This window comes from Vanellus vanellus (genome assembly GCF_965231255.1).
Source record: "Vanellus vanellus genome assembly, chromosome: 5".
Taxonomy (NCBI): domain Eukaryota; kingdom Metazoa; phylum Chordata; class Aves; order Charadriiformes; family Charadriidae; genus Vanellus; species Vanellus vanellus.
Genome location: NC_138910.1, coordinates 75,527,870 through 75,553,840, shown reverse-complemented (window position 1 = coordinate 75,553,840; position 25,971 = coordinate 75,527,870). Strand labels below are relative to the sequence as shown.

Genomic DNA, 25,971 nt, shown 5'->3' with positions numbered 1-25,971 from the left:
AAACTGCATCTAAACATTGATTGGAAAAAGAACAACAACAAAAAAAAAATCACTCTGAACAGAAAGTTAACTTACAAAGAAGAAAATCTTCCTAAGCCTGCATCCTATTATCAGTGCTGAACAAGCACTAATAACACAGAGCAATGGTGTTTCACGCCAGATCTGTTGTGAATAGTGCAAAATGTGGAGCTGTCTCTCCAGCCAACTGAACTTAACCTTTCTTTGGTATCAGTGCTTGAGAAAAGACAAGGCCTATATGCACACGTATATGGGGCCACCGCATCAGTCTATACCAGACATCTTGGGCACGTCACCTCTCTCCCATCACCTGTTTTCCTCTGTTGCCTGACTGGAAGTTGAAGTTTTGTTCTCCCTCTGCTTAGAAGTTCGCCAGCACTGAGAAGTGCCACACAATTTAACATCACAGCTTCTTACTTCCCTAGACTGGGACTTTCAAGCAAAAGTGAATTAGCGTAGTTAGAGAAATGTATTTTTAGTAAATATAGGTTACCAAAATACACTTGCAGAATCTGGCTTACCACATTGGAATTGGGTGTCATTTCATGCTATGATAGTCTCTAAGCAAACCACAATTTCACTTGTCCCAGAAGCTAACCTTTCCAGATTATACATGTAAAGTTTCCTACGAAAAGATCTGCAAAGGTAAAGCAGAGTCATGATCTTCAGTCTTCATAAAAGATGGCAAATCCCACAGGTGAAATACAAGAGTCGAAAAGTTGCTTCCAGAATTATTCTACCCTGGCAGGAATGCCTGGAGCTGCACAGGAATGTGAACAGTCATTTCTAGCTGGCACATGCAAGTAAATTTAGTGGATTTATACCTTGTAGGAATTCGTACTTTTCACCTTAAAAGAATTCTACTCACTGTTTGTTTGCCTGCATGTGGGAACAAAACAAGAAGGGTATGGAAAATCATGTACAATCTCTGTGCTTGCTGGTTGCAGAACTTCATGAAGTCATGTCTTCACCATCAGGACCAATGCCAGTATCACATTAATTTTGTGCCGCATGTAGTAGATTTTTTTCACCACAGTTTTAGTTAAGATGCTTCAGCAAGCGCTCCTGTTATTAGGAAAAACCAGTACTGTAAGGAGAGTTGTCATCTTTATTTTAAAATCTTGTAGCAATTGATTTATATTCATTCTATTAATACCAATTGTGACAAGGTTTATGTTCCATCTCATGTAACAGAAATTTCATAGCAGAAGTCCCATAGCAGACACCTCAGACGGGTGGTGGCCTTGCAGGCCATTTTTTAAACCACCTTCATAATTCAAAGCTACAACCAATTTAATTTCTTTCCAAATCAAGAAAACAGTGTATAACCAGATACGCACATGAAAATGATGGTAGCCAAATGATACCTTCGTACAAAAAGCAATTACACAACATTGATTAAATTACTGGATCAGTACCTTTTGAAGTTGCTGAAATGCACAATAACTAGATTACTGAAGATTAGAGGTGATGTTTTTATTTGAAGGATGGGAGTTGGGAGAGGGAAGGAGTTAAAAATAGTAAAATATGGTAATTGTGAAGAAGCCATCCCTGCTAGTAAGCTACCAAACATAAGTTTTCTTTATAAACTCAATTACCAATATATTTACAGAAGAGTCTCTGAATATCAATCAGTTGCCATGGAAATGTGGAGACTAACCAGATAAACAAAAACAATACCTGAAATTAAATAGAATGAGTGAACATGCAGTTTGCTTCCATCACTTGTTTTTTATCAGGCATTTGTAAGCTGTGCAATATGTTTCATTCAATACATCATTTGAAACCCACAGGTAACCAAGAAAGAAAGAAATTGTTGTTACAGTTAGCATCTTTATGTAAAATTTCACACTCCACAAAACAATGCAATCGCCACAGGGCTTACATACAACATTGGGTGTTATTTTGCACTGTGATGATTTGGAAATATAATTCACTGCACAATACTGACAGAATATTTACAGAAAACAACAGAGCAGTCATTAGTCTCTTATAAATAAGGTGACCAAATATCCTGGGCCTCCTATTGAGACATGCAATCCCCTTCATGATGAAGACAAGTCATTATTTTGCTCTAATGAGCCTTCTCCTTTCTCTATCAGTATTCTAAAAACAAGAGGAAGATATCACACACAACCAAAAGTAGTCACACAACAACAAAAACCCCTTCTTGTTATCAAGCTTAAAATCTCAAGCTTAGTTCATCCTTTTAGTATTGTGTCTCCTTTTAATCCTGTTTCTATTGCTTTACTTTAGCAGGTTTCCCCTTTCCCTGACACAATGCTGATTCCCACCTTACTGAGCGCAGGGAGGACTCGGGACAGCTGAACTGCGAAGAGGCATTGTTCTAGCAGTAAGAAAAACAAAAGAACACAGCTTGCAGGCAAAAGGAAAAGGAAGCTGAAGACCCTATTTGTGTTTAGAAGGGTTATGAGACAATGGACATTTTGGTCACCTTAGTTACAAGTCTCATTGTAACCTGCATGCATGTAACTTTTGTTTTAATCTGTAAAAGTGCTGAATCTCACAACCACACACAGTTCTATTCAAACACCAAACTGGTAAACAGTGTAATGAACAGCAATCATAGGTATGAAATAACTTTCTGTCCCAGAAGTCACAAAACAAGATATTCCTAGAAGGCTTTTTTTCAGATGTGCATATTGATCTGTACAAGTCCCATCTCTCTGTAGCCAGCAGTAATCCTACAGGTATGACCAGCTCAAGCAGTGACCCTTTACAAGTTGCATATGCGGTTGCCATTAAAGTTGACATTCACCAAAGGTTACCATACATGGTTCTGGGTACCACAATTATCGGCAAATCACTTTAATGGTGACCACTATATTACAAGTTACTCCAACTACACACACATCAGAAAGGATTATTACAGAGACAGTACTTTACATTCCTATACCTAAAGCTTTCAGTTTGGTTTATTTTGTTGCTGTTTTCTACATGGAGGTGGTCTCCCATGACGCATAATATGTTTTTCCAAACTATCTAGGATGGCAATAGCAATCCTTTGGACGTGTGGATCAGTCTGGACGTTTTCCTTAATGTTGTACAAGTGCTGTAAACCACCTTCTTCAATTAACATGCTGCAGTACCTGGCAGCTGTAATAAGATTCAAAAAAGGGAATTAAACAAACAAACAAAATGTATCTAGGGTAAATGTAGCAGATACTGTAAACACTGATTCAAACCCACTTTCATCTCCTACACCAGGCAGCATTTAGGGCACTCCCTGAAGTACAAAAGCACTTCTGTAGACACTTCAACAAGTGACAACAGAACAACAGAGTTGTTTGGACAGGACTCCAATTGTAATCAGGTCTGTTTCCACATCTGCCTTAGCTGACTGGAAAGTGCCTTGTAATATGCATGGTATTCCCTCTCTCCCCCCCGCCTCCTCTACAGGCATTTTAAGTGCACATATATAATTTTTAAGAAATGGGGAGTCAAAAGTACTATAGTATCTGTAAGTACCCAGGTAAAAATACCACCTTTACCATGAACCTCAGTACACAACAGTTACCAAAAAAAAGGTATCAGATACATCACATCATTTGTACAGGCTTGTAGAGTGAATAGGAACTAGTTTCTTCGAAAACAGTTTGCCAAATACAATTGATGGTGGCCTTTAACTAGTTGTAAGTTGTTGTGAATGCCTTTTTAGGGATAAAACTATACTTTTCTTTCCACTTTCATTATCAATTTTAAAGAGTTGAAAGCACACCTACATCGGCTCCGGTGTTATTACATGCAGGGACCATCTATAAAAGGAGCCATATGTTCAATGTGACATGCAAGCTTCAGAAGCTGTTACAAAAAGGTCAGGATGGCTGTAATGCAATCCTGAGAGCATTACTTCAGATGTGCCCAATTTCACCATTTGTTGCGGTGAAGCAACACCAGAGTTGTTTAAATGGTGACATTAAACATTTCTCTGGGGATCACATTTACTGCGCTGCTACTAATATTTTAGTTAAGCTAGTCCGTCGAGGTAGATACGATATGGAGAAACAACAAAAGGAGGAAAAACAAACAAACACAAGAAAAATCAATTCCATTAATCCCAGACTACTTTTCATCATCATCTAAAAGAGGAGGTCAAAATTAAATGCATCTCCTCCAAGACAAAAAGCCTGCTTGGTGCCAAGCACCAAAAGCTTAAGATTTTCCCTCCAAAATAAAACTCCATATTTCAGAATTTAACACATTTTCCCTCAGAGTAGGTTATTACACTTGCTACCAAACATTTAGTTCCACTGCAACTTTGTCCAGAAGCTTCTGGTATCAACTATCATCAGAACTAAACTTCAGGAATACTGTCTTGATCTCAAATCAAGAATATGCCACCCAGCTATTTCCAGCCTCTCCATTCTACAGAGCAGTTACTCACTGCCAATACAAACCTCTGTGGCATGTTGAAAGCCCAGAGGTTAGGGCAGCACAAAATAAACACTAAAAATAAATAGAACAAATAGGACCATACTAAGTTAAAAGGGCTGAGGCACAAAGAGGGGGAGAGAGCTTGCTTTAATTTCATTAACACAGAACTACAGGCTCTTAATCAAAAACTGTTGTTAGCCAGACTCTGACCAGTAAAACAACAGTGAGGACTTTCCTATGTTGACGTAGGACAGTTCTGACAGTGTACCCTGGGAACAGCGTCTCATTACAGTTACAAGCTCTACAGAGAGCAGGAAAACAGTACTTTATTCACAATTATTTATTATGCCATATTATTGTTTGGTCCTGAATAGATGTCTGCTCACTGTAGAAATAGTGATTTATGGGACAGGGACAAACAAGCATGTACTGCTCTCAAGAAGATTAAAAAACTGGCACAGAAAATACTTCTAATACTTTAGAGCAAAGCTGCTTTATATCTGGTGGAAGTTAATGACAATACACAGATTCACATCATACAAATTTATGTCCAAAACAAACAAAAAAAAACCAACAAAGAAAAGCATTAAAATCCGTGAAGGTTTGTCCAGTCTTACATTTAGGTATGCTCAGGGGATTTATTTCCTTTCCCAACACTTGTGCATTTCATCACACGCTCTCAAATCATTTTACAAACAAGACATTGGCGTTCTCATTTTGCAGACAGGAAAGACAGATTGAGAAACTGACCTCCATGTCACAGCAAGTTATTGCAAAAAGGCAATTAGAGATGAGGATTGCCTAAAACTTCTGTTCTGATAGTAAGAGATAGTTACCTGCTACAATCATTGTTCTTAGTTTAAAAGAAATTTGTTGCCCATCATTAATATTTACATTTCTAAATAAAAACACCCATGCAAGCCAAAAATGTAGCTAATCTTAACACATATCAACATTTTGGAATACTGTGCATTTAACAGTAAGATTCCAGTACATAAAAAGGATATAAAGAACTTTTATTACTCTTTGCCTGCCCCACTTAGTCAAAGCCTCAATGTAGTTTCTCCTGAGAATTAGGAGTGAATATCCTAGGAGTTCCTACTTTACCCGCTTCATGCTAGTGAGCAATATGCTAAGAAGTAAAAATTTTAGAGGTAATTTTATCTTAATACATACGATTTTTGCTGCAAACATGTTGCATGGCCCACACTGCCCATAACTGGACGCCAGGTGTCATGAAACAGCCAAGTAGAGGAAAAAATGGATTGAAAGACCTATAAAAAAAAAAAAAAGATGATCAGCAACTTGCTTTGCTACTAGATATTATTACTTCAGAGGTCACGTGTTGTCTACTCATTCAGCTACAGGTAGCTAGGAGAGACATTTGATAAACTAGAGTTTTAGATGCAGCAGGCAAGCTTTTTAATGTTTAAAACAATTACTAGCAAAAATCATATATATTGGGGGTTATAGGGTATGCTTTTACCATAGTACTTGGATGCCTCCTACTCCTTAAAAACTGGAGTAAACAGTGGAAATTATAAGGATTAAATGGACAGTAATTATCTAATTGCACTTTTTGGCCTCAAGCTGCTTTATCTAGGACGGACAGTACTAATCTAGTGCTAGCCAATATAACCTCACGGGTTAATCTTTGTGTGTAAGTCTTTTAGGCAAGCAGCTGAATGCTTTTAATAGAAAAACAGGCAGAACATTACATTTTTCTATTACAGGAGTCTCTAACCTTCTTTGGTCACAAAAGGAAAATTAACACGCTGTATATTTTAAGCCAATAGATGTTCTTCCACTGGACAAAACTGTGTCTGGCTAGCAGCTCACTCTGCTTTGGGAAAAAGTTTCCAATCTAGTTCAGATTATTTTCCAAACTCTAAATCAAGACAATAGATACCTGTAAGCCACCATCTCACATTCTGGGGTTGGCCAATTCAAAATGGCAGAATGCTGCAAAATACAGAACCAAGAACACTCATTGTTAAATACAAACATCGAAAAAATATAGAAGAGTATGATAAAATTCACCATCATTTCTGTACCAGCTGTTCAAGGAGAGAAGTCCTCTGGCTGCGACTTAATGTCCAGGCCTGCTCTCCTCGAGATATCAAATGAGCAATAATCCCTGCTGCAAAGTAGCTAACTTCCACCTCCACGCTGTGCAATAATTTACTGATGTGGTCTATAAAGTCCTTCCACATTAATTCAGAATGGAGTTCTTTAACTTCAGCTATGTTATTCTGGAGGAGAGGGAAAAGGAAAAGAGAAAATATCAACAGAAAGAATACGACATGAGGGAGATTAACATATAAACTTGAACTACATTTTGTAAATAAACACATATAAACACCAGGATGAGATCTTCATACATCCAGGTGACCACCAGATGCCAAAATACTACTTCTGCTTTTGAAATCTTTTCCAGTCTAATGCAGGAATTTGCCTCAAAACAAAAAGGTTTCTCATAGTGATTTTAAGCCATTAGCATGCAGATTACACTAAATTAAAGGCTAGTTTTAACACTCTCAAACACACTCAATTTCAGTAAACTTCATCAGTGCACAATTCTGAGTTCCATTGATTTTCAACCAAATTTTGCATTTGGACTCATCTGAAGCCTCACTCACTGCCCTTTCTTAAAAGCTCTTTTTGTTTACTTTAACTATCAATTTCAATATAACTAGTGTTTTTGGAGAACTGGTAAAACAGTGCAAAACAATGTCATTGTGAATAATGCATACTATAAAAATTAAAGAAGAATGTAAAAATATTAGGCACGTTTTTAGATTAACATGGGGTAAAAGAAAAAATAATCAGTTTTTAAAAGTATATATTTCAAGCTTTTGTTTTTGTTGTTCATCTCACCAGAAGTCCAAGAACTTTCTGTTGGATGGACGATTCAGATGGAAAAGACTGTGGAAAAAAGAAACAAACCACAGGTAACCGCTTGTGCTTATTATTGAAACAATGTTAATTATAAACCTATGTTGATAATCCACCACCAAAACTGTACTCCTCACCTCTAAGACTCTCATGAAAAGTTCTAGCCCTTGATTTTCAATGAAGTGCCGACATGTTGTTGGAGATTCATCAGTGAGGTTCCAAAGTGCACTCAATGTGAACTTGAGGGTAGTATCTACAAGATTCTGATTTGTTTTCTGTTTAACAATTTGTAGAAGTTGCTGGGAAAAAAAAAATCCAAAAATTCCAGTTATGATTGCATATCAAAAAACATGTTAGCTCCTCTGCTTCTTTCTACACCAACTGGGGTAATGCATAGCTATCATTTATACGCAAAGATCTACATGTTGAGCATCAAACCATACATAATAAAACAGCTATTAAACTTCTTGCCTCCCCTTTGAACATGGTTGCCTGCTAGAGGAATTCCTTTGTTTTCACCATAATTACACGTGTGGTATTATTACAGATGGCACAATGCCATCCACAGAAATCTGGACCCCACATGAACACTGACAGCACTAAGCATTTCCTTCAAACAGTCTCTTTTTGAGCATCTTTCATCTTATACAATGGATTTCAAATCAAGAGATGTCTTGCTATTTTACTTTGTATTATTTGTGTCAAGTGTTTTGACTTTGGCTTCTTTTCATCTATGATAGTATATCTTATTGCCACTGTCTCTGATATTACCTCTAACAAATTCTCTAGGCTTTTCTCTTCTCAAGGACCTCCAAATGAATACAGGTTAATGTGTTCTTAGAATTCTATCTACCTAAGTTTATTTTATACCTTTAGGAATACTGTTAGCATGAATAGCTGGAGAGGATAGTATTTTTGACTGTCAGGAAAGCATCTGACTTACCCTAACAATGAAGAGCTCTGCACCAAGTTGAGCTGTTTGCTCTGTTGAAAGCTGGAAACAAACAAAACCATATCAACAATTTTTTAGACTTTAGAAATATTATCCTATCATCTCCAAGCTTAAACTTTGTACCTTTGCAGCAAGAATGGAAATTATGGCTACAGCCATCCTTTGCATGTTTTGATCTTCATGATTACACAGCCACTGCATAACAAGTTTGGCTGCCTCAAACCTGGAAGTTAAAAATAAATTTAATTTTCAGAAGTCTCATAAGTCTTAGTAAAATAAAGATGTACACAGACAACACATCAGACAGAAATGCACGCCAGACAAAAGAAACTGGAAGAAGTATGCCCAAAAAAGTAGAAATACACAGCGAAATGACAGGTATTACATGAGCCTCAGTCAGCTTTGAGTTGTTTGCTTAGAGTCTCTTAATTCTAATTATACATCAAAGTGCACAGGGATTGCTCCCAAAGAAGGAAGAAAAATTTGGCACAATCTTCTGAAACATCAGACCAACACACTTCAAAGCATTTGGGCAAAACATTTAAATAGAAAAATCTCTGCAAAAAGCAATCCCATAGTTCCCCAGAAGAAATCCTGACTTACACGCAATTACTGATAGACCTATCCAGGCAAAGTAAAAAATACCTGGATACCAAAGGATTTTTTCCAGACCTATATTCAGTTGTTAATTACAGGCCCAAAATAATATAGGCCAGAAAAATTCAGCACACTGGAATGATTTAAATTGAGCAAAACTGAGAGCAGAAACAAACCTCCTAAAGGAATAGACAAAGAAAAATATTCTGCAACTTCTTTTAACTAATATCCAAAACTTGCCTGTTAAATGGAACATCCTGAAGGATTCTGTCACTGCATAGTGAAAGAAGGCAATTCTTTTGCAGCTATGAGAAATGAAAAAGAATTACTTCATCAGACATAAGTATTACAGAAGACTTTCTTGCTATGAATCATTAAACAAATTTCCATGAGGTCATGCGATGTGGAAAAACTTTTTATAAGATCCACAAGACAAGGAATCCTACAAAAAATAAAGGAATTGTCTTTTACCTGTTGATGATTTGGGAAGTGTTCCATGGCCTTCAGGAGCAAGTGAGTGACATCGGCCAGAAGCCGCACCGGCATGCCTGCTGCTAAATCTTGCTTGGTTAGGTTAAAGACACACGCACTTGCTGCTAACTGCACAGGCAAGTTCAGGGGATGATTTCTCATTCCAATAACCACAAGCTGAAATGCAAGAGTTTTGCCCACATTAGTTAGTTACATGTTTGCACACACGATCCCAAGAGCAATGCACTGTTGCTTGAGGCCACAACAATGACTCACAACACCCAATTTCTGCCTCCCTTTTACTTAAGTGAAAAATCTATCTGGTGTGATTTTAATTCTCAGGAAGAACACTTCCTTCTGCTCAGTGATTCAAAGCCGATAACTTCTATTTCTCCAAGTCCTTTTGCACTGGTTGCGGCAGCCTCCCAAAGGAGATGCTGCATGGAATGCAAGAGATTCCTAGAAAGATCCAAGGTTTGCGCTACACCCTGGGATAAAAATGACCAAACCCCTTCAGAGAAGAATGAGGTAGGACAGAGTTTCTGCAGTGCGATGGTAATGATGTAGCGGCTTGATGTTTGGTGACTAGCCATTTCAGATCACATCCTAAACTGCTAGGTCAGAATATATTTTTCACACCTTCTTCCTGAATTATGTTTTTGGCTATGTATGTTGATTGTGATCTCACCTAAGAAAATATTTTTCTTGTTGATTATTGATTGCCAAAGTCTTTTTGATACTGAAGCCAACAAAATCAAGGTCCCTTGTTCAACTTCAAAGAGGACAGGAAAAACAAAAATCATCTGTCCTACTGATGCCTCTTTTTACGATCACAGTAAAAATTAAACCATCCTGGTGTTCTAGACATGGAAAGCCAATGCCTAGAATGGATTTCTAAGGAAATTTCTAGGATTTTCCAAGTTAGGTCCCAATATAGAAGACTAGCAATATTTATTCACTTGCTATCAGATTGGAAGGTGACAGGGGAGAGAAATATCACCAAATGCCTTATTATTACTATTTTGTAAGCATCAGCAGAAGGCACCGTTGTACCTGGGGAATAAGACTAGACAGACACTTGATTTGACCCAGTACTAATATGTTCTAATGACAATATTCAGCATCTAAGGAAAATTTCATATCATATTCAAAATTACATGAAAAATTTAATTTAGCTGCTACAAAATTTAGCTACTATATGTTAGTCCAGATCAATTTTACCTAACATCAGATGCTACAGGGCACCTTCTACATCACTATTTTTAAGTAGTTGTTAAACAACATTAGTTCTCCAACATTAGATTTTAAATCTTAAAAATCACAACCAAAAAATGTAAAAGCTTACAAAATAATTTATACCAGGGTTTTGGGGATGGGCTCAGTTTAAGGAACAATGCATGACAATCATCAAAACTGTATTATTTCACCTTTAAGATTTCAGGCTTTGTTTTTTCCATTACATGCGTCAGACTAAATAAATGAAAGAGTGCTTCTCTCACAAAGAAGGCTCGTTCACTGTAACGCTTCAGTGCTTCAGAAATTTGAGTTTCATTTGCTTCTCCTGACACCTACGAACAAAGAAATAATCTTTAGTTCAAGATTCATCATTTTACTTCAAAAATTGTTCTTAAAAAGTGCAAAGCTGCAGTTTCAAAGGTGGTGATATTTTTAGCCAAATCCTTCAGTAACCAAATGATTACTTTATCTGACCATATCAATCCAGAATTATACAATCTTCAAAGATTCTTCATAAAGAAGAATCCACATTATAAGCCAAAATTAGGCTTGTCATGTCTTTAAGCAGAACTGTATGAAACCACAAAGTAAAAGTAGCACTTCATAACGAGAAAAAGCTGCTTATGATGCACCAAATGCCTAAAAGCACTATTTGTAACTGAACGCTCTGTCAAATACAGCTTGTATAAGCTGATAAACTGATGAAGATGGCATTTTGGCTGATATTTTTTGGCCCTGGGTTCTAGCTCTGGCAATAAAAAAAGATTTCCATTCTTTGTCTACATCATGTTTCCTATAAGCTAGATCTGTAGCAATAGCTTTCCAGCACCATATTAAAGAACTAACTCATGCTCTCTGCAAAAGAAGTAAATCTTAAAACCAGATTTAAATACATGCGAAAACTAAACAATGAGCTAGGTGAAGACTGCCTTAGAAGCTATGCACTGTTGACTAACACGAGCTTAAGTTCAGAATATTAAATCAGCAGCTAGCTGCAATTTTTTCTATTTCCCAGTCTACGTTTTCCATTTAAATATATTTTATCTACTTTAAAACTGTAAATTGTATAACTGTAGATGGTTTGTTCCTCAGTCCTGCTATTTAATGAATCACCACTGCAATCACTGTTTTTTAAAATTCTTAGGAAAGCATGCAGAACTTGTTCTACTTAGTGTCACATAAGGGAAAGCAAATGTTCATAGATTGAAGTGTCACATTCTGTGCGTCCTGTATCGTATAGAGCCAATTTTTTCAAGACTTTCTAGGTCAGGAATATATTACAGCCTTGAGAGAACTGACACCATCTTGGATTTTGTTTTATATTCTCTACTGATTAGAACAGGGCAATCATATTTACTGATGTGTTTTGCAGCCAATTATACACTATATGAAGAATTTCCACTTGGCTTCATGTTCTCAACTACAATGCCTGCCTAGTGTTTAACCTTTCAAGAATTTCTATAATCAAATTTCACAGAACTGATGTAAAGACAGTAATATGTTACTTCTACTGTCTCCATGAGTGCTGTGTCCTGTTTATTCTTTAGCAGTACCTAGTCTATGTAGATGAATATTTCAGTATAGCCACTAATGAATTTCAGGTCACCAAAAAAAAAGGAAAAGGGGGGGGTGGTGGTGCAAAAAACTCCCAGTTGCTCTCTGCAGTCTCTTCTTGACAGCTATGTCTAAAAAGAAATAAAAGAAAGAACACAATGCAAACTGCTTTTTGCAAACTACACTGCTGTTAAGTCCATCATGATTTTCACGTTACTAGAACCTTCTTCCTTCCTGCCTTTTCATAGGACAGGTGTTTGTGTAAAGCATGTATTGTAAGTAGCAAGGATTATATTGAATTACTTTGTACCAAATATGAGGTATAATTTCCTGATGCCGTACATCAATCACACCAAACGGGAACTTGGTTTCTCCAACAATGCATTTCAACATTCATACACATCGCTATTAATTGTGACAACTAAGTACTCAAAAGACTCAGCCATTAACAACTGTCAAAGTTCCAGGAAAAACAAAACAAAACAAGCAAACAAAAAAAAAAAAAAAAAAAAAAAACCACAAACAAACCAAGAGCAAGAGCAATTCTGAATTTTAAAACCAAAATGCAAAACTCAATTTGTGCAGGAGACAGACTAAACTACGGACACATTATGCAAACTCCTCCTTATTCCCTCCACGGTTTCCATCATCCTCACGGCACAGTAGAAAACAAAACTCAAAGAGTCAAAGATTGCATACTACTAAAATTGACATGTCTAAAACATCTCTTTTTCTTCTTTAATTCATATTCCCTCTTCATAGCAGGGACAGGATAGGCTCATTATCCAGTCAGTGCACACATATTCTACAGAACATGGCACAATGTCTTATTGCCTGGCACTAAAAGATAAATAAATGCACTGCACCAAACATCATCTCAACCTAAGGGGCTAAGTAATTTCGGATTTGTTCAAGAAGAGGAATTTTTTCATCCTAAGTAACTGCTTCTTACATGTTCATCACCAAAAGACCTTGCAAGGTGGGTAGGAATACTGTAATATGAAATAGAAGTGGTGATGGAGTACAACAGCAGCTCAGTTATTAAGTTTTATTGTACCTGCTGTGTTAATCATTAATTGCTCAAAACTTATGCAAATTGTACCTCCACCTCTTACATATTGCTGCCTTATGCTAGATACTGTGCTGGAAACCAGAGAACATTATTCCAGTAAATGACTTCAGACTAGACAAAGTTCAGCTCTCTTAGATCTGATATTTTAAATCAGGATCTAAGGCTCACTGAAAAGGCACAGAAAATAGATGCTTCTTACAATAGCATTATGTAAATTTAGCAGTTTCTGTGCCAGAATTAAGTAGGAATTTGACACAAAGTCAGTAATTACAATTAACAATTTTGAAAGTGAACCTCCGTCTGAAACACCCGCATACATTTGTTACAAATGATTAGTTCTATTTTTCCTGCACATTGTAGTTTTTCAGTAAAATTAATTTCCCCACTTAACCTTTAGGTTTCCTTCTCCTGTTAGGAATTCCGAGTAGCCGGCATCAGTAGCTAGCAGTCCTACAAACTGCATTGTGGGCCGTTGCTGAATAAATGCTTCTACAGCTTTATCTGTTACATGTTTTCTTCCAGAAATGTCCAAAGACACAAGGTTAGGCAAGATATCTTTCTGTTCCAGTAAACGAAGTGCAATGTCTGATGTGAACTGTTTGTCATCTGAAATATCAAGGTGATTCAGATATTTTAGTTCTCTTATAACATCCAGAATCTGGGTTGTGGTCATTTTCAAGCATTTCAGGTGGTGCATGGTCAAAGACTTGAGCCGGTCTTTGCAGGTGAGGAGTGCTGTTATGTCAGTGACAGAGGTGTTCGATATATCCAGACTTTCTAATCTAGGAAGTGAAGCAACATCTGCCAAGTCCTCGTTGTAGAACAGAACATTGGTAATACTCAACGCACGAAGCCCAGACAACTGACTGAAGCACCTCTCGTATGGGTCTTCCAAAGAAAGAGTTAGTGAGTTCAGCACAAGGCATTGCAGATTTTGTTGGATCCACTTATTGCTGCCAAGTCCACTTATAATGTCTGTGATTGTTATATCTGCATTGACCCCAGTAGCATCAAGTTCTACCAGCTTGTGATGGCAGAATGCTTTCCGGAAAGCCACAGCAGAGATTTTCGCTTTCCGGATACAGGCTCGTTTCAAACGCATCTGGTTGCCTCGGAAGATGCCCACGGTTCCATCATTCAGAAGCCCTGTTGGAAAACAGCATTAGCGTTTGCCTCCAGTGTTACAGAACATCATTTGTATTTTAAGAACACAAAAGGTACAAAGTAGTTTGTCTTGGATCATTACACCACTGATCCCAAAATTTCGTATTTGAGACTCCACATTTAAGATTACGATCTCACTTTCAGAAAATTCCAGGTTTAAGAATAGGACAGATAAAGTAAGATGTAGTATATACACATTACCTGTTTGGTTCAGAACATGGAACATGCAATAAATAAAATGTGGATATGATTCAAAAAAGCTCAGACTGCTGCCTGCATTTTCTGGATTTTCTCACTGAACTTGTTAGAAACATGCTAAAAACAGAATTTCAAAATTTCTGGAAGCTATTCCTCCCTGGTCACAGTTCCGTAACCTCAAGATAGTACCCGCAATCAATGACCATTCTCATGTTGCTTTAACTCAATTGAATAATTTAGCATTTGATTGAATTCATAACTAGATCAATACACTAAACTAAGCTAATTAAGTTCTTCTATATATCCCTCATGAAGAAAGTAGGAGTGTTGCTCAGAAACAAGCTGAATGTGAGAAAGAAACCGAAGAAGTGATTCAAAGAGGAGAAAGAGGAGGACAAGGAAAGGGTAGGAAGGAGAGAGAGAGAGAGAGACAGCAATGAAAAAAGGAAATGCAACAATCTTATTTGAGATTATCATATTTTTGCTCTGCAGCAAGAAGACTGCATAAGTAGTCTTTTCTTGCAGCAACTGCAAGAAAAGCATACTGGCAACACCCTGTCCTGGTTTGAGGTAAAACAGGACCAATTTTGTTCAGTAACTTTGCTTCTTAGCTGGGCCTCTTCTAACTACTGACATTAACAGCATACTTTGCAGACACTGTTCATTCTCAGAGTGATCAGACCTATGTTTATAGTTGATGCCAAGGCATGGTATGCGGAGAGGCTCTTGCTTACAAGTATTGCTCTAACACCCAAGGCCAGCTAACTTTGTTACTTGTCCCATTGGAGGGTCAGAAGCAGAAAAGCGTAGGGGGGTCCCACCTGTGGGGAGGAGTGGACAGGACAGGTGACCCAAAACTGACCAACAGGGTATTCCATCCCATCTGCTTTATGCTCAGTAAAAAAGCTGAGGGATCAAAGGGTCACCTCTCTTTCTTCAATGACCAGCGTCTGAGGAGGACTCTGTTCATCTGCCTTTGATCCTGATCCTGAATCCAGATCCATAATCCAGTTCCCATCCATCACTGAGTCCAATGTGGGACTTCCCCAGTGCCAGCCAGTGACATGACTGTCATCTTGGGAACTTCATACCGTTTTGTATATATTTCATTATTTTCTTTTTATTTTATTATTAATATTTCATTAAAGTAGTTTAGTTCCTTCTAAACTTGTAGGTCTCTTTTTCCCTCCTCTGCCTCTCTCTTTCAAGAGAGGTAGGGGGGAGCATCTGTCGGTCCCATCTGGAGTGCCCCACCTCCCCAGTGGTCAATTCGGCCTAAACCACAACACACCCTAACTGAAATAATACATTTAGTTCCATGCACAGGATTATCCAAAATGCATTGAAAACACCGAGATTTCTTATTTGTATCTTATCAACAAAAGGATTGCTGCATTACAGAAAGCCATACGAGAACGGTACAGTTGCACAAGCATGCACACAACAGGAGTAGGAAGAACATGTCCTTCTAGTTTCACTCCAGAGGGTTAAAAATGTCAACACTCCTGGTTGTTATCTCCTATCTTCAAGCATACTGAACACAGAAAAGAAAGTGAAAATGTAATATATTTGAATAAAAACCATCATTGCCACTACAGTTTGAATTTAAGTCATGAGCTCGTAATTGCCTCTGTGACAGTCAAATCAATATTAAGATTTGCAACCCTTTCTAAAAAGCAAGCGGTTTAGGCATTTCTGACCAAGCAGTCGGGGCATTCCTCTTTTGCATAGAAAGCAAAAGTATGGGGCGAAACAATTGGTACCCAGCAGGAAAATTAAATGCCATAAATAATTATAATTTGGTTAAAGTACTGCTAAATTAGTTCTTAATTTTTGCTCATCTTTTCAGTTAAGGATCGAGTTAGGCTCTCTCACTGGCCTACCTTAGCCACACCCTGTTTATCTGGCATGCACTTTTTTTTTTTCATCCTGTACTCTGACACAGTGTGATGTTGCGGTACCTGGAACCGCCTTCATCACTACTAGCACTGGTAACAAGTTTCTGTTAATTCCGTTTCCTTGAATCTGATTTCTTGGGACTACTCTAAATAATCAATTATCAGAAAGTAATGTATGTTGAAATGTAAGGGGTTTTTTGAGTTTGCCTTTTTTTAGGACCATTCCTTCTGTTATATCTGACTAGAACAACTTGAGAAAACTAGGACACCAACCTTTGTGCAATAAGGCCCAATCATATCTGCACATATAGGATAGGGCACTTGTTCTGTTTACAGTCATTTTTCTAGTGTCATGTCTCATCTCTTAATACAAGTCTCCAGGATCTTCAGGAATAGGTCTCCTGCCTCTTCTCTAAAGTAACCTATATATTCACTCTTTTCATGCTAAGAACCTTTTATTGACACAACATTTTCCTTTGTCATGCTTAAAGCAAGCAAAGTAGAGGGCAGCCCTCTCCTCAAACATGTGCTGACAGAGAACATGATAGGCTGGTACGCAAAACATAAGAACACCACAATGTGGTTTTCACAGGTGTTTATACTGCTCTTGAAACTGACTGCTTTCGAGCAAGTAATTCCACTTCAACAAAAGTGCTAAAAGAGATGAGAAACTATTTTAATTAAAATCACAAGATTATTTCCTAGTTAAATCACAAGGACACACAGTAAAGAAAATTCAATTAACTGCTCTGCAAGAGATACTGGAATATTTGAGTGCTGCTAGAAGTAGTAGAATCTAGTAATTTTTTTTTTATTTAAGTGATTGAAAGAAGATCTAGTAAAGAATGTTCACTTAAAGGAACATTAAATTAAAATCATAAACCCAAGACTTTCTACTTAGAACTATCTATATGGCAATGCAACATTCAGCTGAAGCTGTGGAAAAGCAAAAATAACAGAAATTCTCTATTAAGAGATTAAGGAACACAGTTTTAACAGCTGCAAGAGCAGATTCTACTAGAAAATACACCAGAACTGCAGCGCACATTCCAGTAAAATATTTGCACTGATGATCCACAAATAATTGTTTTTACCATGAAATGCCATCGTCTGCAGCAATCGATCGGCCACTTCTTGAGGAAACATTCCTGGCTCCTGCAAGCATAGTGTTCCATCTTGCCTTTCTGTGCAAAACTTCTCTAGGTTGGCAGTCAGGAAATTCAAACAGATATCAAGTAAAGAATAAGGAGAAGCTTCCTCCTGTCATACGCAAAACACAATGAAACAAAGGAGATTCAGTCAAATCATTCTCTATGAATCTTCCGTTACTCCATAATGCTGAGTTTAGGCAAATCATTCTTTTTTGTTAGTCTGATCTCATTGGAACAGGCAAATATTATGAAAGGAGATGTCTCCCTTAGAGCCAGGAAAGTTAGGTCACACAATCAATGACTGGCCAAACTGATGGGCAGCCTCCTCCCCCTAAACCACATCCAGTCCGGTCTGCCGTGCTTGAGCCCTGCGTGCATTCACAGAGGAAGAAAAGTAATTGCCGATAAGATCATTTGAATTTATGAAGTCTACTAGGAATTAATCAATCAAGACAGACTGAAAGAAGATTTTTAAATAAAATTTTACTTCTGGATTTAAACTATTTCTTTTAATACCATTTAAGTCAACCAACATCAGAAGTCTACTACCAACCTACAATAGAAATGCAGATAAATTTCATATCTTGTTAGGAGCAATTTTTGACACTGAAGAGGGCAGCTAGAACTTCAGATCAAAAAAGGAAACTCAAAAAGAACTATTTTAATTCCACATTTTGTGCAGCAATAAAGTAACAACTATTACAGTATTTCTTCTCATTATAGTTACCAATTTCCTCTTTTTTACGCTAAGCACCTGGAAATCATCTACAGTAGAACCCTGGGTTCAAAGGACAAGACAGAATATAAACTTGAAGTTTTCCTTCAGAGTTTGAGATTTTACATTGATATACAAAAATCTCAGAGTTTTTTTTTATTCCACATCTAATAATAGCCTACTGTTTTCAATCACACAGATTAATCAACATAAAGAATGACTTACAGCGCTGTGAATCATCCCCAGCACTACACAAAAGGCGGCTGAGTGACTGGTACATACTCCCCCAGACAATTTTGAAAATAACAGCATCAACTGTTGCCAGATTTCATCTGTAGGAAAAATTGTAGCTTGCCATTTATATTGAAAGTTCTGGATAATTTCACCTTTCTTACCTAGCTCATTTAACTTGTCTTCTGTTGCTTTACTTGCCTAATATGCTCATCACAGAAGTACAAAAATACATAAAAGGTTATATAGAAGAAATATAAAGAAAATGACAGGAAAAAATCTTCTAAAATAAGGTGCATATATTTGAAGATTTGGACGTACCACGTTAGGGCAAAGATGGAATGGAGCTTATCTTTAATGAATCATGTATTGACAACAAGAGAGACTGCAGTTTAGTAGCTCTTGAAGACTTAAGTACAGGTTTGGGAAGCAGAAGCTCCAAATTATTGAAATACAAGCTCTTTCTGCAGCTTTTGACATGCAACTCTCAACTCCCTTGACTCAATTTCACTAGGTGCTTCATTTATATTTTTTTTTAAAGCTTGATTACTTCATTTTATCATTGAAGAAGCAGGAGTTATTTTGTGATGTGGCTTGCTCACATTACCAGAAAACAGCAATTTTGGCTGCCTCCAATTTTAAACTGATATGAAAAGGAAGGACAGAATTTGGAACTGTTAACATCTTTTGTTTCTTTATAATGTGCAACAATGCCTGAAATATTTCTAAAGTGAAAAAACAACTAATTATTTTTAAATAGCACATTTTTTGAAAGAAAGGGGAAAATTTTCTTTTTAACCTGAAATTAATACACATGCGCAGGACTTAATATGACAGCTGCCGATTCAAATATCAGAATCCTTACTCAAAGGCATATGAAAATTATTCCCACTGAAGCAAAGACATTCTCAACTCCCTTTAGATCTTGTGCTTATAATTTGATGCTTAAATATGATGGAAACAGAATACTGGCTCTCTGGCACTGTTCCATAATTTCTGCCAGAAAAGCTAAAACACTTTTATAAATCAGTGAGCAAACTCCAATGAGAATTTTTAGCTTTGCAGATTGGCTGCTAGCATATGATTCAGAGAACTATTTTTTCAGCCAGTACCTCTAACTGGCCAGCCTACAATTTGGAGATACGGTTTTAATTTTTGTGTAAAATTATCACTTCAGAAGTCTATACAGGGCATTTCCACACAGTAACAGAACAAAATCCACAAGCAGGGACCAATTACACTTGCAAACAACACCGTATCATTTTTATTAACTCCACTTATATTAGTTATAGGAGACGTTTGTAATGTTTCTTCCACTTGCTGCAAAAAGGCTGAAGAACCACACCTAACGAAGGCTGCCGAGGTAACCTGGGCAGATAGGCGAACCATTATTATCTACATCTAATAAAGTCCCTTGACAAACATCATAAAAACAATTTCCTAGGCTGTCTGCTACTGAAATAGAACAGCTTGAATGCAGCCTGTAAACCTTTTATGTGAGGCAGCAGCATTCCTTTTCTCAACTTCTCTTTACTTAAGGAGAATATTGCCCAGTTAAAGACCTCATAGTAAAAGTCTTCAGTTGTATTTAAGCTCTTACAAGGTTACGAGTTAAGTGGTTCCTTTCTCTAGCTATGCTTTTTGAATGTCAACTTGAAAACATTTGTTTTCAGCTCATTTCACTTTCTGGTTCTAATACTCTAATGAGACACTGTAAATGTGTGTCAACCACAGTGTAGGATCTTTTTTTTTATTTAATAAAAATCATTCAGCAAGATTTGAACAGAACTTGCATTATGTATATTTGACTTTCACAGCCATCTTAACTATCTGATACTTCCATGTAGCCTCACAGTTTCTTTCATTCTATCAAATTCATTCAGTGGCCATAAAATAAATATAAAAACAAATTCCCCAAAACACAGAAATTATGCATTACATAATGCAAGTCTGGGTGTCTTCACTAGCTAAAACATATATTAAGAAGAGTAATGTGACACATCTAAAATCAACTGGCTTATGGAACAGTAAAAAAAGTAGAATAATTTCATTTAGATGGGCTTTTCAAGGCTTATTTCAACTAATTCTTTTTAAAAAAAGGATAACTTTCTAAGTGCTTAATATAACCAAGGCAAACTAACAAAAAAAGTATCTGTGAGGGTGAGGGGGGAGTAAACTGCATGGCTACTGGCATCTAGCAGTAATCCAATACACTAGTGGACTGAAATGCAATACCTGGTTCAACATGACGTTACCCAGTTCAGCTTACAGCTCACACGCTAGTGCAGTTGGGAAGGCTCTCTCAAAGAACACTATCCTCCACATTTTCTTTTAAAAATTCCTTGAACCAACTTTAAATATTGCTAAAATATATTTAACCTATATTTCAAAATGCAGTTAAAAAGAAAAAAGAGCTTAAGGAGTGTGCTGGGTTGACCTTGGCTGGACACCAAGCTGCTCTATCAACTCTCCTCCTAACTGGGGGGGGGGGGGGGGGGGGGGGGGGGGAAGGGGGGCACAGACAGAAAATAAGATGGAAAGATAAAGATGGGTCAAGATAAAGGCAGTTCAATAAAGCAAAAGCAAAAAGCAAAGGCCACACACAGAAGCAAAGGAAAACAAAAGATTTGTTCTCTAATTCCCATCAACAGGAAATGTCCAGCCACTTCCCAAGAAGTAGGGCTACAGTATGCATAGCAGTCGCTCCAAGAGACATCAAAATGATGATGTAATAATGCCTCCTCTTCCTCCTGTCTCTTAGTTTTTACTGCTGAGCAGACATCATATGCTATGGAACATCCCTTTGGTCAGTTTGTTTCAGCTGTCCTGGCTATGTCCCCTCAAGATCTTGCCCACCTCCCAGCCTGCTGGTGAGAGGGGAATGCTGGAGTGACAGCCTTGATGGGGTGCCAGCACTGCTCCACAGTAGCCACAACACTGGTGTGTTACCAACACCTTTCTAGCTCCCAATACAAAGCACAGCACTATGAGGACTGCTATGGGGAAAATTAACTCCATCTCAGCCAGATCCAATACAAGGGGACATATTAAAGTACCTGGAATCAGTTAGAGAATCTTAAGACCAACATTATGCCTAGATTAACTGGCCGAGTGTGAGTACCAAAACAAAATCCTGTTCCTTTGGGGAAGGATCACCATGCAACCACCTGCTTATACAACAATAACCAAAAATGAGACAGCTTTAACTGATGTTTTCCATCCGTAACTGCAATCTAACTTTGCACAAAGTGTAAATTCCACTGCTGTGTGGGCCTTTTTCTCTATAGGTATTGTGATCCTACAAACTCCAGCCTGAGAGATTCAGTACCTTCTAGTTTGTGTCTCAGAATCCTTAAAACTCAAACCTTTTTTTCCCTCTGTAGTTTTTGGGTAGTTCCAAAAAGGTAGCTTTCCCTTGGTAGTTTATTAGTTAGATAAACCAGTACAAAACATTGGAAGACAAATACTGATTTCAGCTCTAACAGAACCACTTTTGTGATGTACTCCCCCATTTTTATACCCTATTGTAGGCTCAGTATGACAAAACGCAAATGCGTAAGGTCTCTGTATGCCAGGCCCATCTGGGTTTTTTTCCTCTCTAAAGTCTCAAAGAAGGAGATGGGGTACAGGATAAGGGACTTTTCAAATTGTGGTGGTTATTTCTCTCAAAAAGTTAGCATGAAAATAAGAGGTAATTTAAAGCCTTAGTCTTTGGTGTTGGACATACCATGTTTCTAATTGTTTCCCACCTCTCCACAGCCCCAAAACTTTACTTACTTTCTTAAAATGAACATTCTTAAAACAACCAAGAACTAGCAACTCAAGTAATGGTCATCAAAATTCTTCTGACTGCTAATAAAGGGAAGGCAGTGAAAAAGAAACAGTTCCGTGATTCATGTTATGAAGAAACTTTATGATTATCCTTCATTAAATGGAATGAAACAGATGTAGACAATTTATTAACCAGAATCAAGGCAGGCTTGTGCTCAAACCTCAAATTTAACACTAACTATTCTGGCACAAGTAGTGGAAACATACTGATTAAAGTGATACAAAGTTGGCAGAGATCACGGGAGGTCTAAAATTAAATAGTGCCACATTAAAATGACATAGTAAGGCCATGCATTTCAAGATTAATATCAAGAAATTCAGATAGGAGTTCATCAATTAGAAATGACTGGAGAGAAGAACATGAATGGTTTGCTTAACCACAAAAAAACAATGTAAGGCAGCCAAAGAAGGTATCAGGAGAAGCATCAAGCAAAAAATAAGGAAGTATTTTGTCATTTTCAAGACAGTCGGCAATCTCATGGGGCTATTTATGTTAAGAGATACCTGCACCATTTCAGTTTGAACGTAGCAGCTACTAGTATGCTCTGGGGAAAAAAGCATGTTTGGAGCAGGAAACAAAACCAGCTTTTCTTAGCCTAGCAGATCAAAAGGTGAGAGATATGAATGCCGCCTACAAATACAGCACAGTGAATAAAAACTATAGAAGGAAAAAAGCTATTAGGGTGAAGCAGAGTGCCACCACAGCAACAAAGGTGCACAGAAATGTCATGAATTAGAATTTTTGCCATAAATTTAGATGCCGATACATAGCTCCAAAACATCAACCAACCACATTCTACCCTGGTCCACTGAACAGAACAGCAGGCACAAAAAAGTTCCTACTTTTAAAACAAAGATGAAAAACTTTATTAAGGGATTAAATGAAATTAGGCTTTTAATAAGGAGGGCTGAGACTAGATAACCCAGGAAGCTCCTGCCAGCGCTTCAAAAGCAAACACGCACACTCATCTCAGAGGAGCCATCAAAGCAGCACCCACACGCTCTGCTCTGAGGCCTCTCTTCAGCACAGAGGAAGGCCGTTCCTCCGCCGCCGGCTGCGGCCAGCTCCGCGCCCCCGGAGCACGCCACCGCCACGCATGACAGGGGTCAGCAAGGCCCACGTACCGCGCGTACCGCGCAACCCGTGCTTTGGGTGGCACGGCTTTTTCCAGACAGCCCCTGGACAAAACAAGCCCCAGTGGGAAAAGTGCTGTTTGAAGGCTGGACTGCACCCAGGCGGGGGGGGGGAGGGGGAACACGACACATATGAGCTGGAGGAGGCAGAGGCGGCTGTCCTCTCCTGTCCTGTCCTTCACGCCGGCTGAGGAGCTCTGCCCGCCGGGCTGCCCCCTGCTCCTCCGTGGCAGGAAGATGGTCCTCGGCCCCACAAGCTGCCGTGAGAGGAGCCGGTCAGCGGCAGCGAGGGCGGGTCGGCCATCACCCTCGCGGCGCTGTGGACACGCCGGGGCGCACCGGGCAGAGCTGCCGCTGCCCCCCTTCGCATCGCGCCGGGCTTGAACCTCCCCTCTGCCGGCTCTCCATCGCCCTTTTATACCGTGGGTAGCGGTTACTCAACACCGAGGGGAGCGAGGGCGGCCGGCCCGGCTCGGGGGTACTGGAGGGGAGGCGGGGGGGAGGCAGCCGCCACGGCTGCCCCGCCGGGTCGCTCCCGGCTCTGCCCCTCAGCGGCAGCCTGAGGAAGGAAGGGGGGGGTGGGGGGGTGGGAGAGGCGCACGCCTCGGGCTCGCCTCGCGCCCAACGGCATCACCTGCCCGGGTGCGCCGCAGCCGCCATAACGGCCCCTTACCCCGGGGCAGTTCACCTCAGCTCCCCCCCGCCGCGCTCCCTCACCCTGCGGCGGGGAGCAGCCCGCCCGCCCCTACCCATCCCCTCACCGCCCCCTCGGCCCGACGCTGCCCGCGGCGCTCACTCACCATCGCGGCGCTGGCTGCCGGAGGTGAGCGCCCAGCCAGCCGGGTCCCGCAGCTTGGCTCCTTCTTTTTTTTTTTTTTTTTTTTTTCTTCCCCCCCCCCCCTTCCCTCAGTTTTTTAACCCCCGACCTGGAAGTGAATCTGCCTCAGCCGGCCGGGAAGCAACGCCGGGCCCGCCTCCCTAAAAGGCGCCGCGCCAGGCACTGGCTGCCGGTTCTCCGGGTGAGTGGGAACCTTAAAATCCAGGTTTAAGGGTGCAAAGCGTCGGGAAGAGGGTCCGTTACTCGACAAAGCGCATTGGCCTCGCGTGTTACGGTGTGTGTGAGCCCTTCCCTGGCGCCCCGTTTGCTTTCAATTGCGGAGCGAGCGGCGGTGAGTCTGTCCAAGCAGAGGCTGCTGAGGAGTGGAGCAGTTGTGTGGCAATAACCTCTCAGACCCGGGAATGGAATTCAACGTCAGCTTTTATGCTTGTTGCTTACAGATCAACCTCTGTACTTTAAATGTTTCCTGCCCAAACTAGTTTGTTCTGGTAATATGAATAATAATCTCCAGTACAATAGGTTTTGCCACCTGCTTCGAGGTTGGAGAGGAGCTTTGCCATAAGCTTTTATACAAAATAATACAGCAGTAACGATGAAAACCTGTCTCCAACAACTACGTGCTATAATGTATTGTTGGTAAAGAGAATACGGTTATTTTTTGTTTCAGGATACAAAGTAAAGAGTGATACAATTACCCTGTCCAAGTAAAATGAAACGATAAAGAGTTTACTGTTAAACCTTTTAAAGAATTGCCAGTTTGACATACAGTAACTTTGAATAATAGTTGTTTGCAAACCAGCAAAACACGTAAATAAACATTAAGGAACAATTGCTAAAATCGTTTATGTTTCCGTCATTACAAGATGACAAAATATTCTACAAATATTATCAAACACAATTTTGCCTGTTTAGGGACTATATAACAAAAGTCAGTTATAGTCCCGATTCTTTAGATTAGGATGTTGACGTAGAGAAAATAAATTACTCAGGATCTGACAAGAACAGAATCAAAAGTCCTCGTGTTCTGAATTTAATCACTTAAAAATCTAATCTGTTGAGAAGAAATAATTTATATAATTATGGACACACAAATTATCTTAGATTAGGGAGGGGCTAGTACTGTTATTCTTTGCCCATTACGTGTCTCTTCTACCTCCTAATGTCTTTGGGAGCTTCCAGGCTGTTCTTTCCATACCTATTAACAAATTCACTCATTCACTCCAACCTGTGTCTCACCAGATGTCTTGTCTTTGCCTTCTTTTTCTCATTCCATCGGATTTATGATAGGATCAATGTTACTTTCCCAGATAGCCATCAACATGGGCCAAACTGTATATCTTACGGCCTTGTCACAGACACGTCAGTGCTTTTGGTTGGTACATTTTGAAAACAAGATTTTAGCTTCACGTTGTCAATGTGTGTTAACTCCAACCCAAATACTGAAAAGTCTGAAAAGTTTTAAGGAAATACTTTAACAGAAGTTGTAACTGGCATTTCAGCAGCACGTCCAGCATGTGCTGCCATCAGTCTGACAGGCGATGGATCTCGCAATTAGCTCCAGCTGTTAATAGACAACCTGGTTTCATCCTATGGGAGCCGATGCACATGATTTAACTGCGTT

At 39.0% G+C, this 25,971-nt stretch overlaps 1 protein-coding gene across 1 annotated transcript; it reads right to left on the bottom strand.

Moving 5' to 3' along the window:
* Positions 1 to 7: 7 nt before the first annotated feature.
* Positions 8 to 24,415, bottom strand: LOC309671977 (protein zyg-11 homolog B). The gene is made up of 14 exons (XM_082483349.1): positions 24,313 to 24,415; positions 17,545 to 17,710; positions 13,582 to 14,336; positions 10,756 to 10,896; positions 9,329 to 9,505; positions 9,098 to 9,162; positions 8,384 to 8,483; positions 8,252 to 8,302; positions 7,446 to 7,607; positions 7,291 to 7,338; positions 6,468 to 6,665; positions 6,323 to 6,375; positions 5,590 to 5,687; positions 8 to 3,135 (listed from the first exon to the last, which is right to left on the bottom strand). The coding sequence occupies exons 1-14, from the start codon at positions 24,313 to 24,315 to the stop codon at positions 2,945 to 2,947; spliced, it is 2,208 nt and encodes a 735-aa protein (XP_082339475.1). The 5' UTR covers positions 24,316 to 24,415; the 3' UTR covers positions 8 to 2,944.
* Positions 24,416 to 25,971: the final 1,556 nt, after the last annotated feature.

What these genes read in the sequence shown, in the direction of transcription:
- LOC309671977 (XM_082483349.1), bottom strand. An exon ending in CAAAGCCTGAAATCTTAAAG is followed by an intron (nt 9,506 to 10,755) that starts GTGAAATAATAC and finishes CTTGCATTTCAG; the next exon opens with CTTGTGGTTATTGGAATGAG. An exon ending in CAGGATGTTCCATTTAACAG is followed by an intron (nt 8,484 to 9,097) that starts GCAAGTTTTGGA and finishes TTTAACTTCCAG; the next exon opens with GTTTGAGGCAGCCAAACTTG.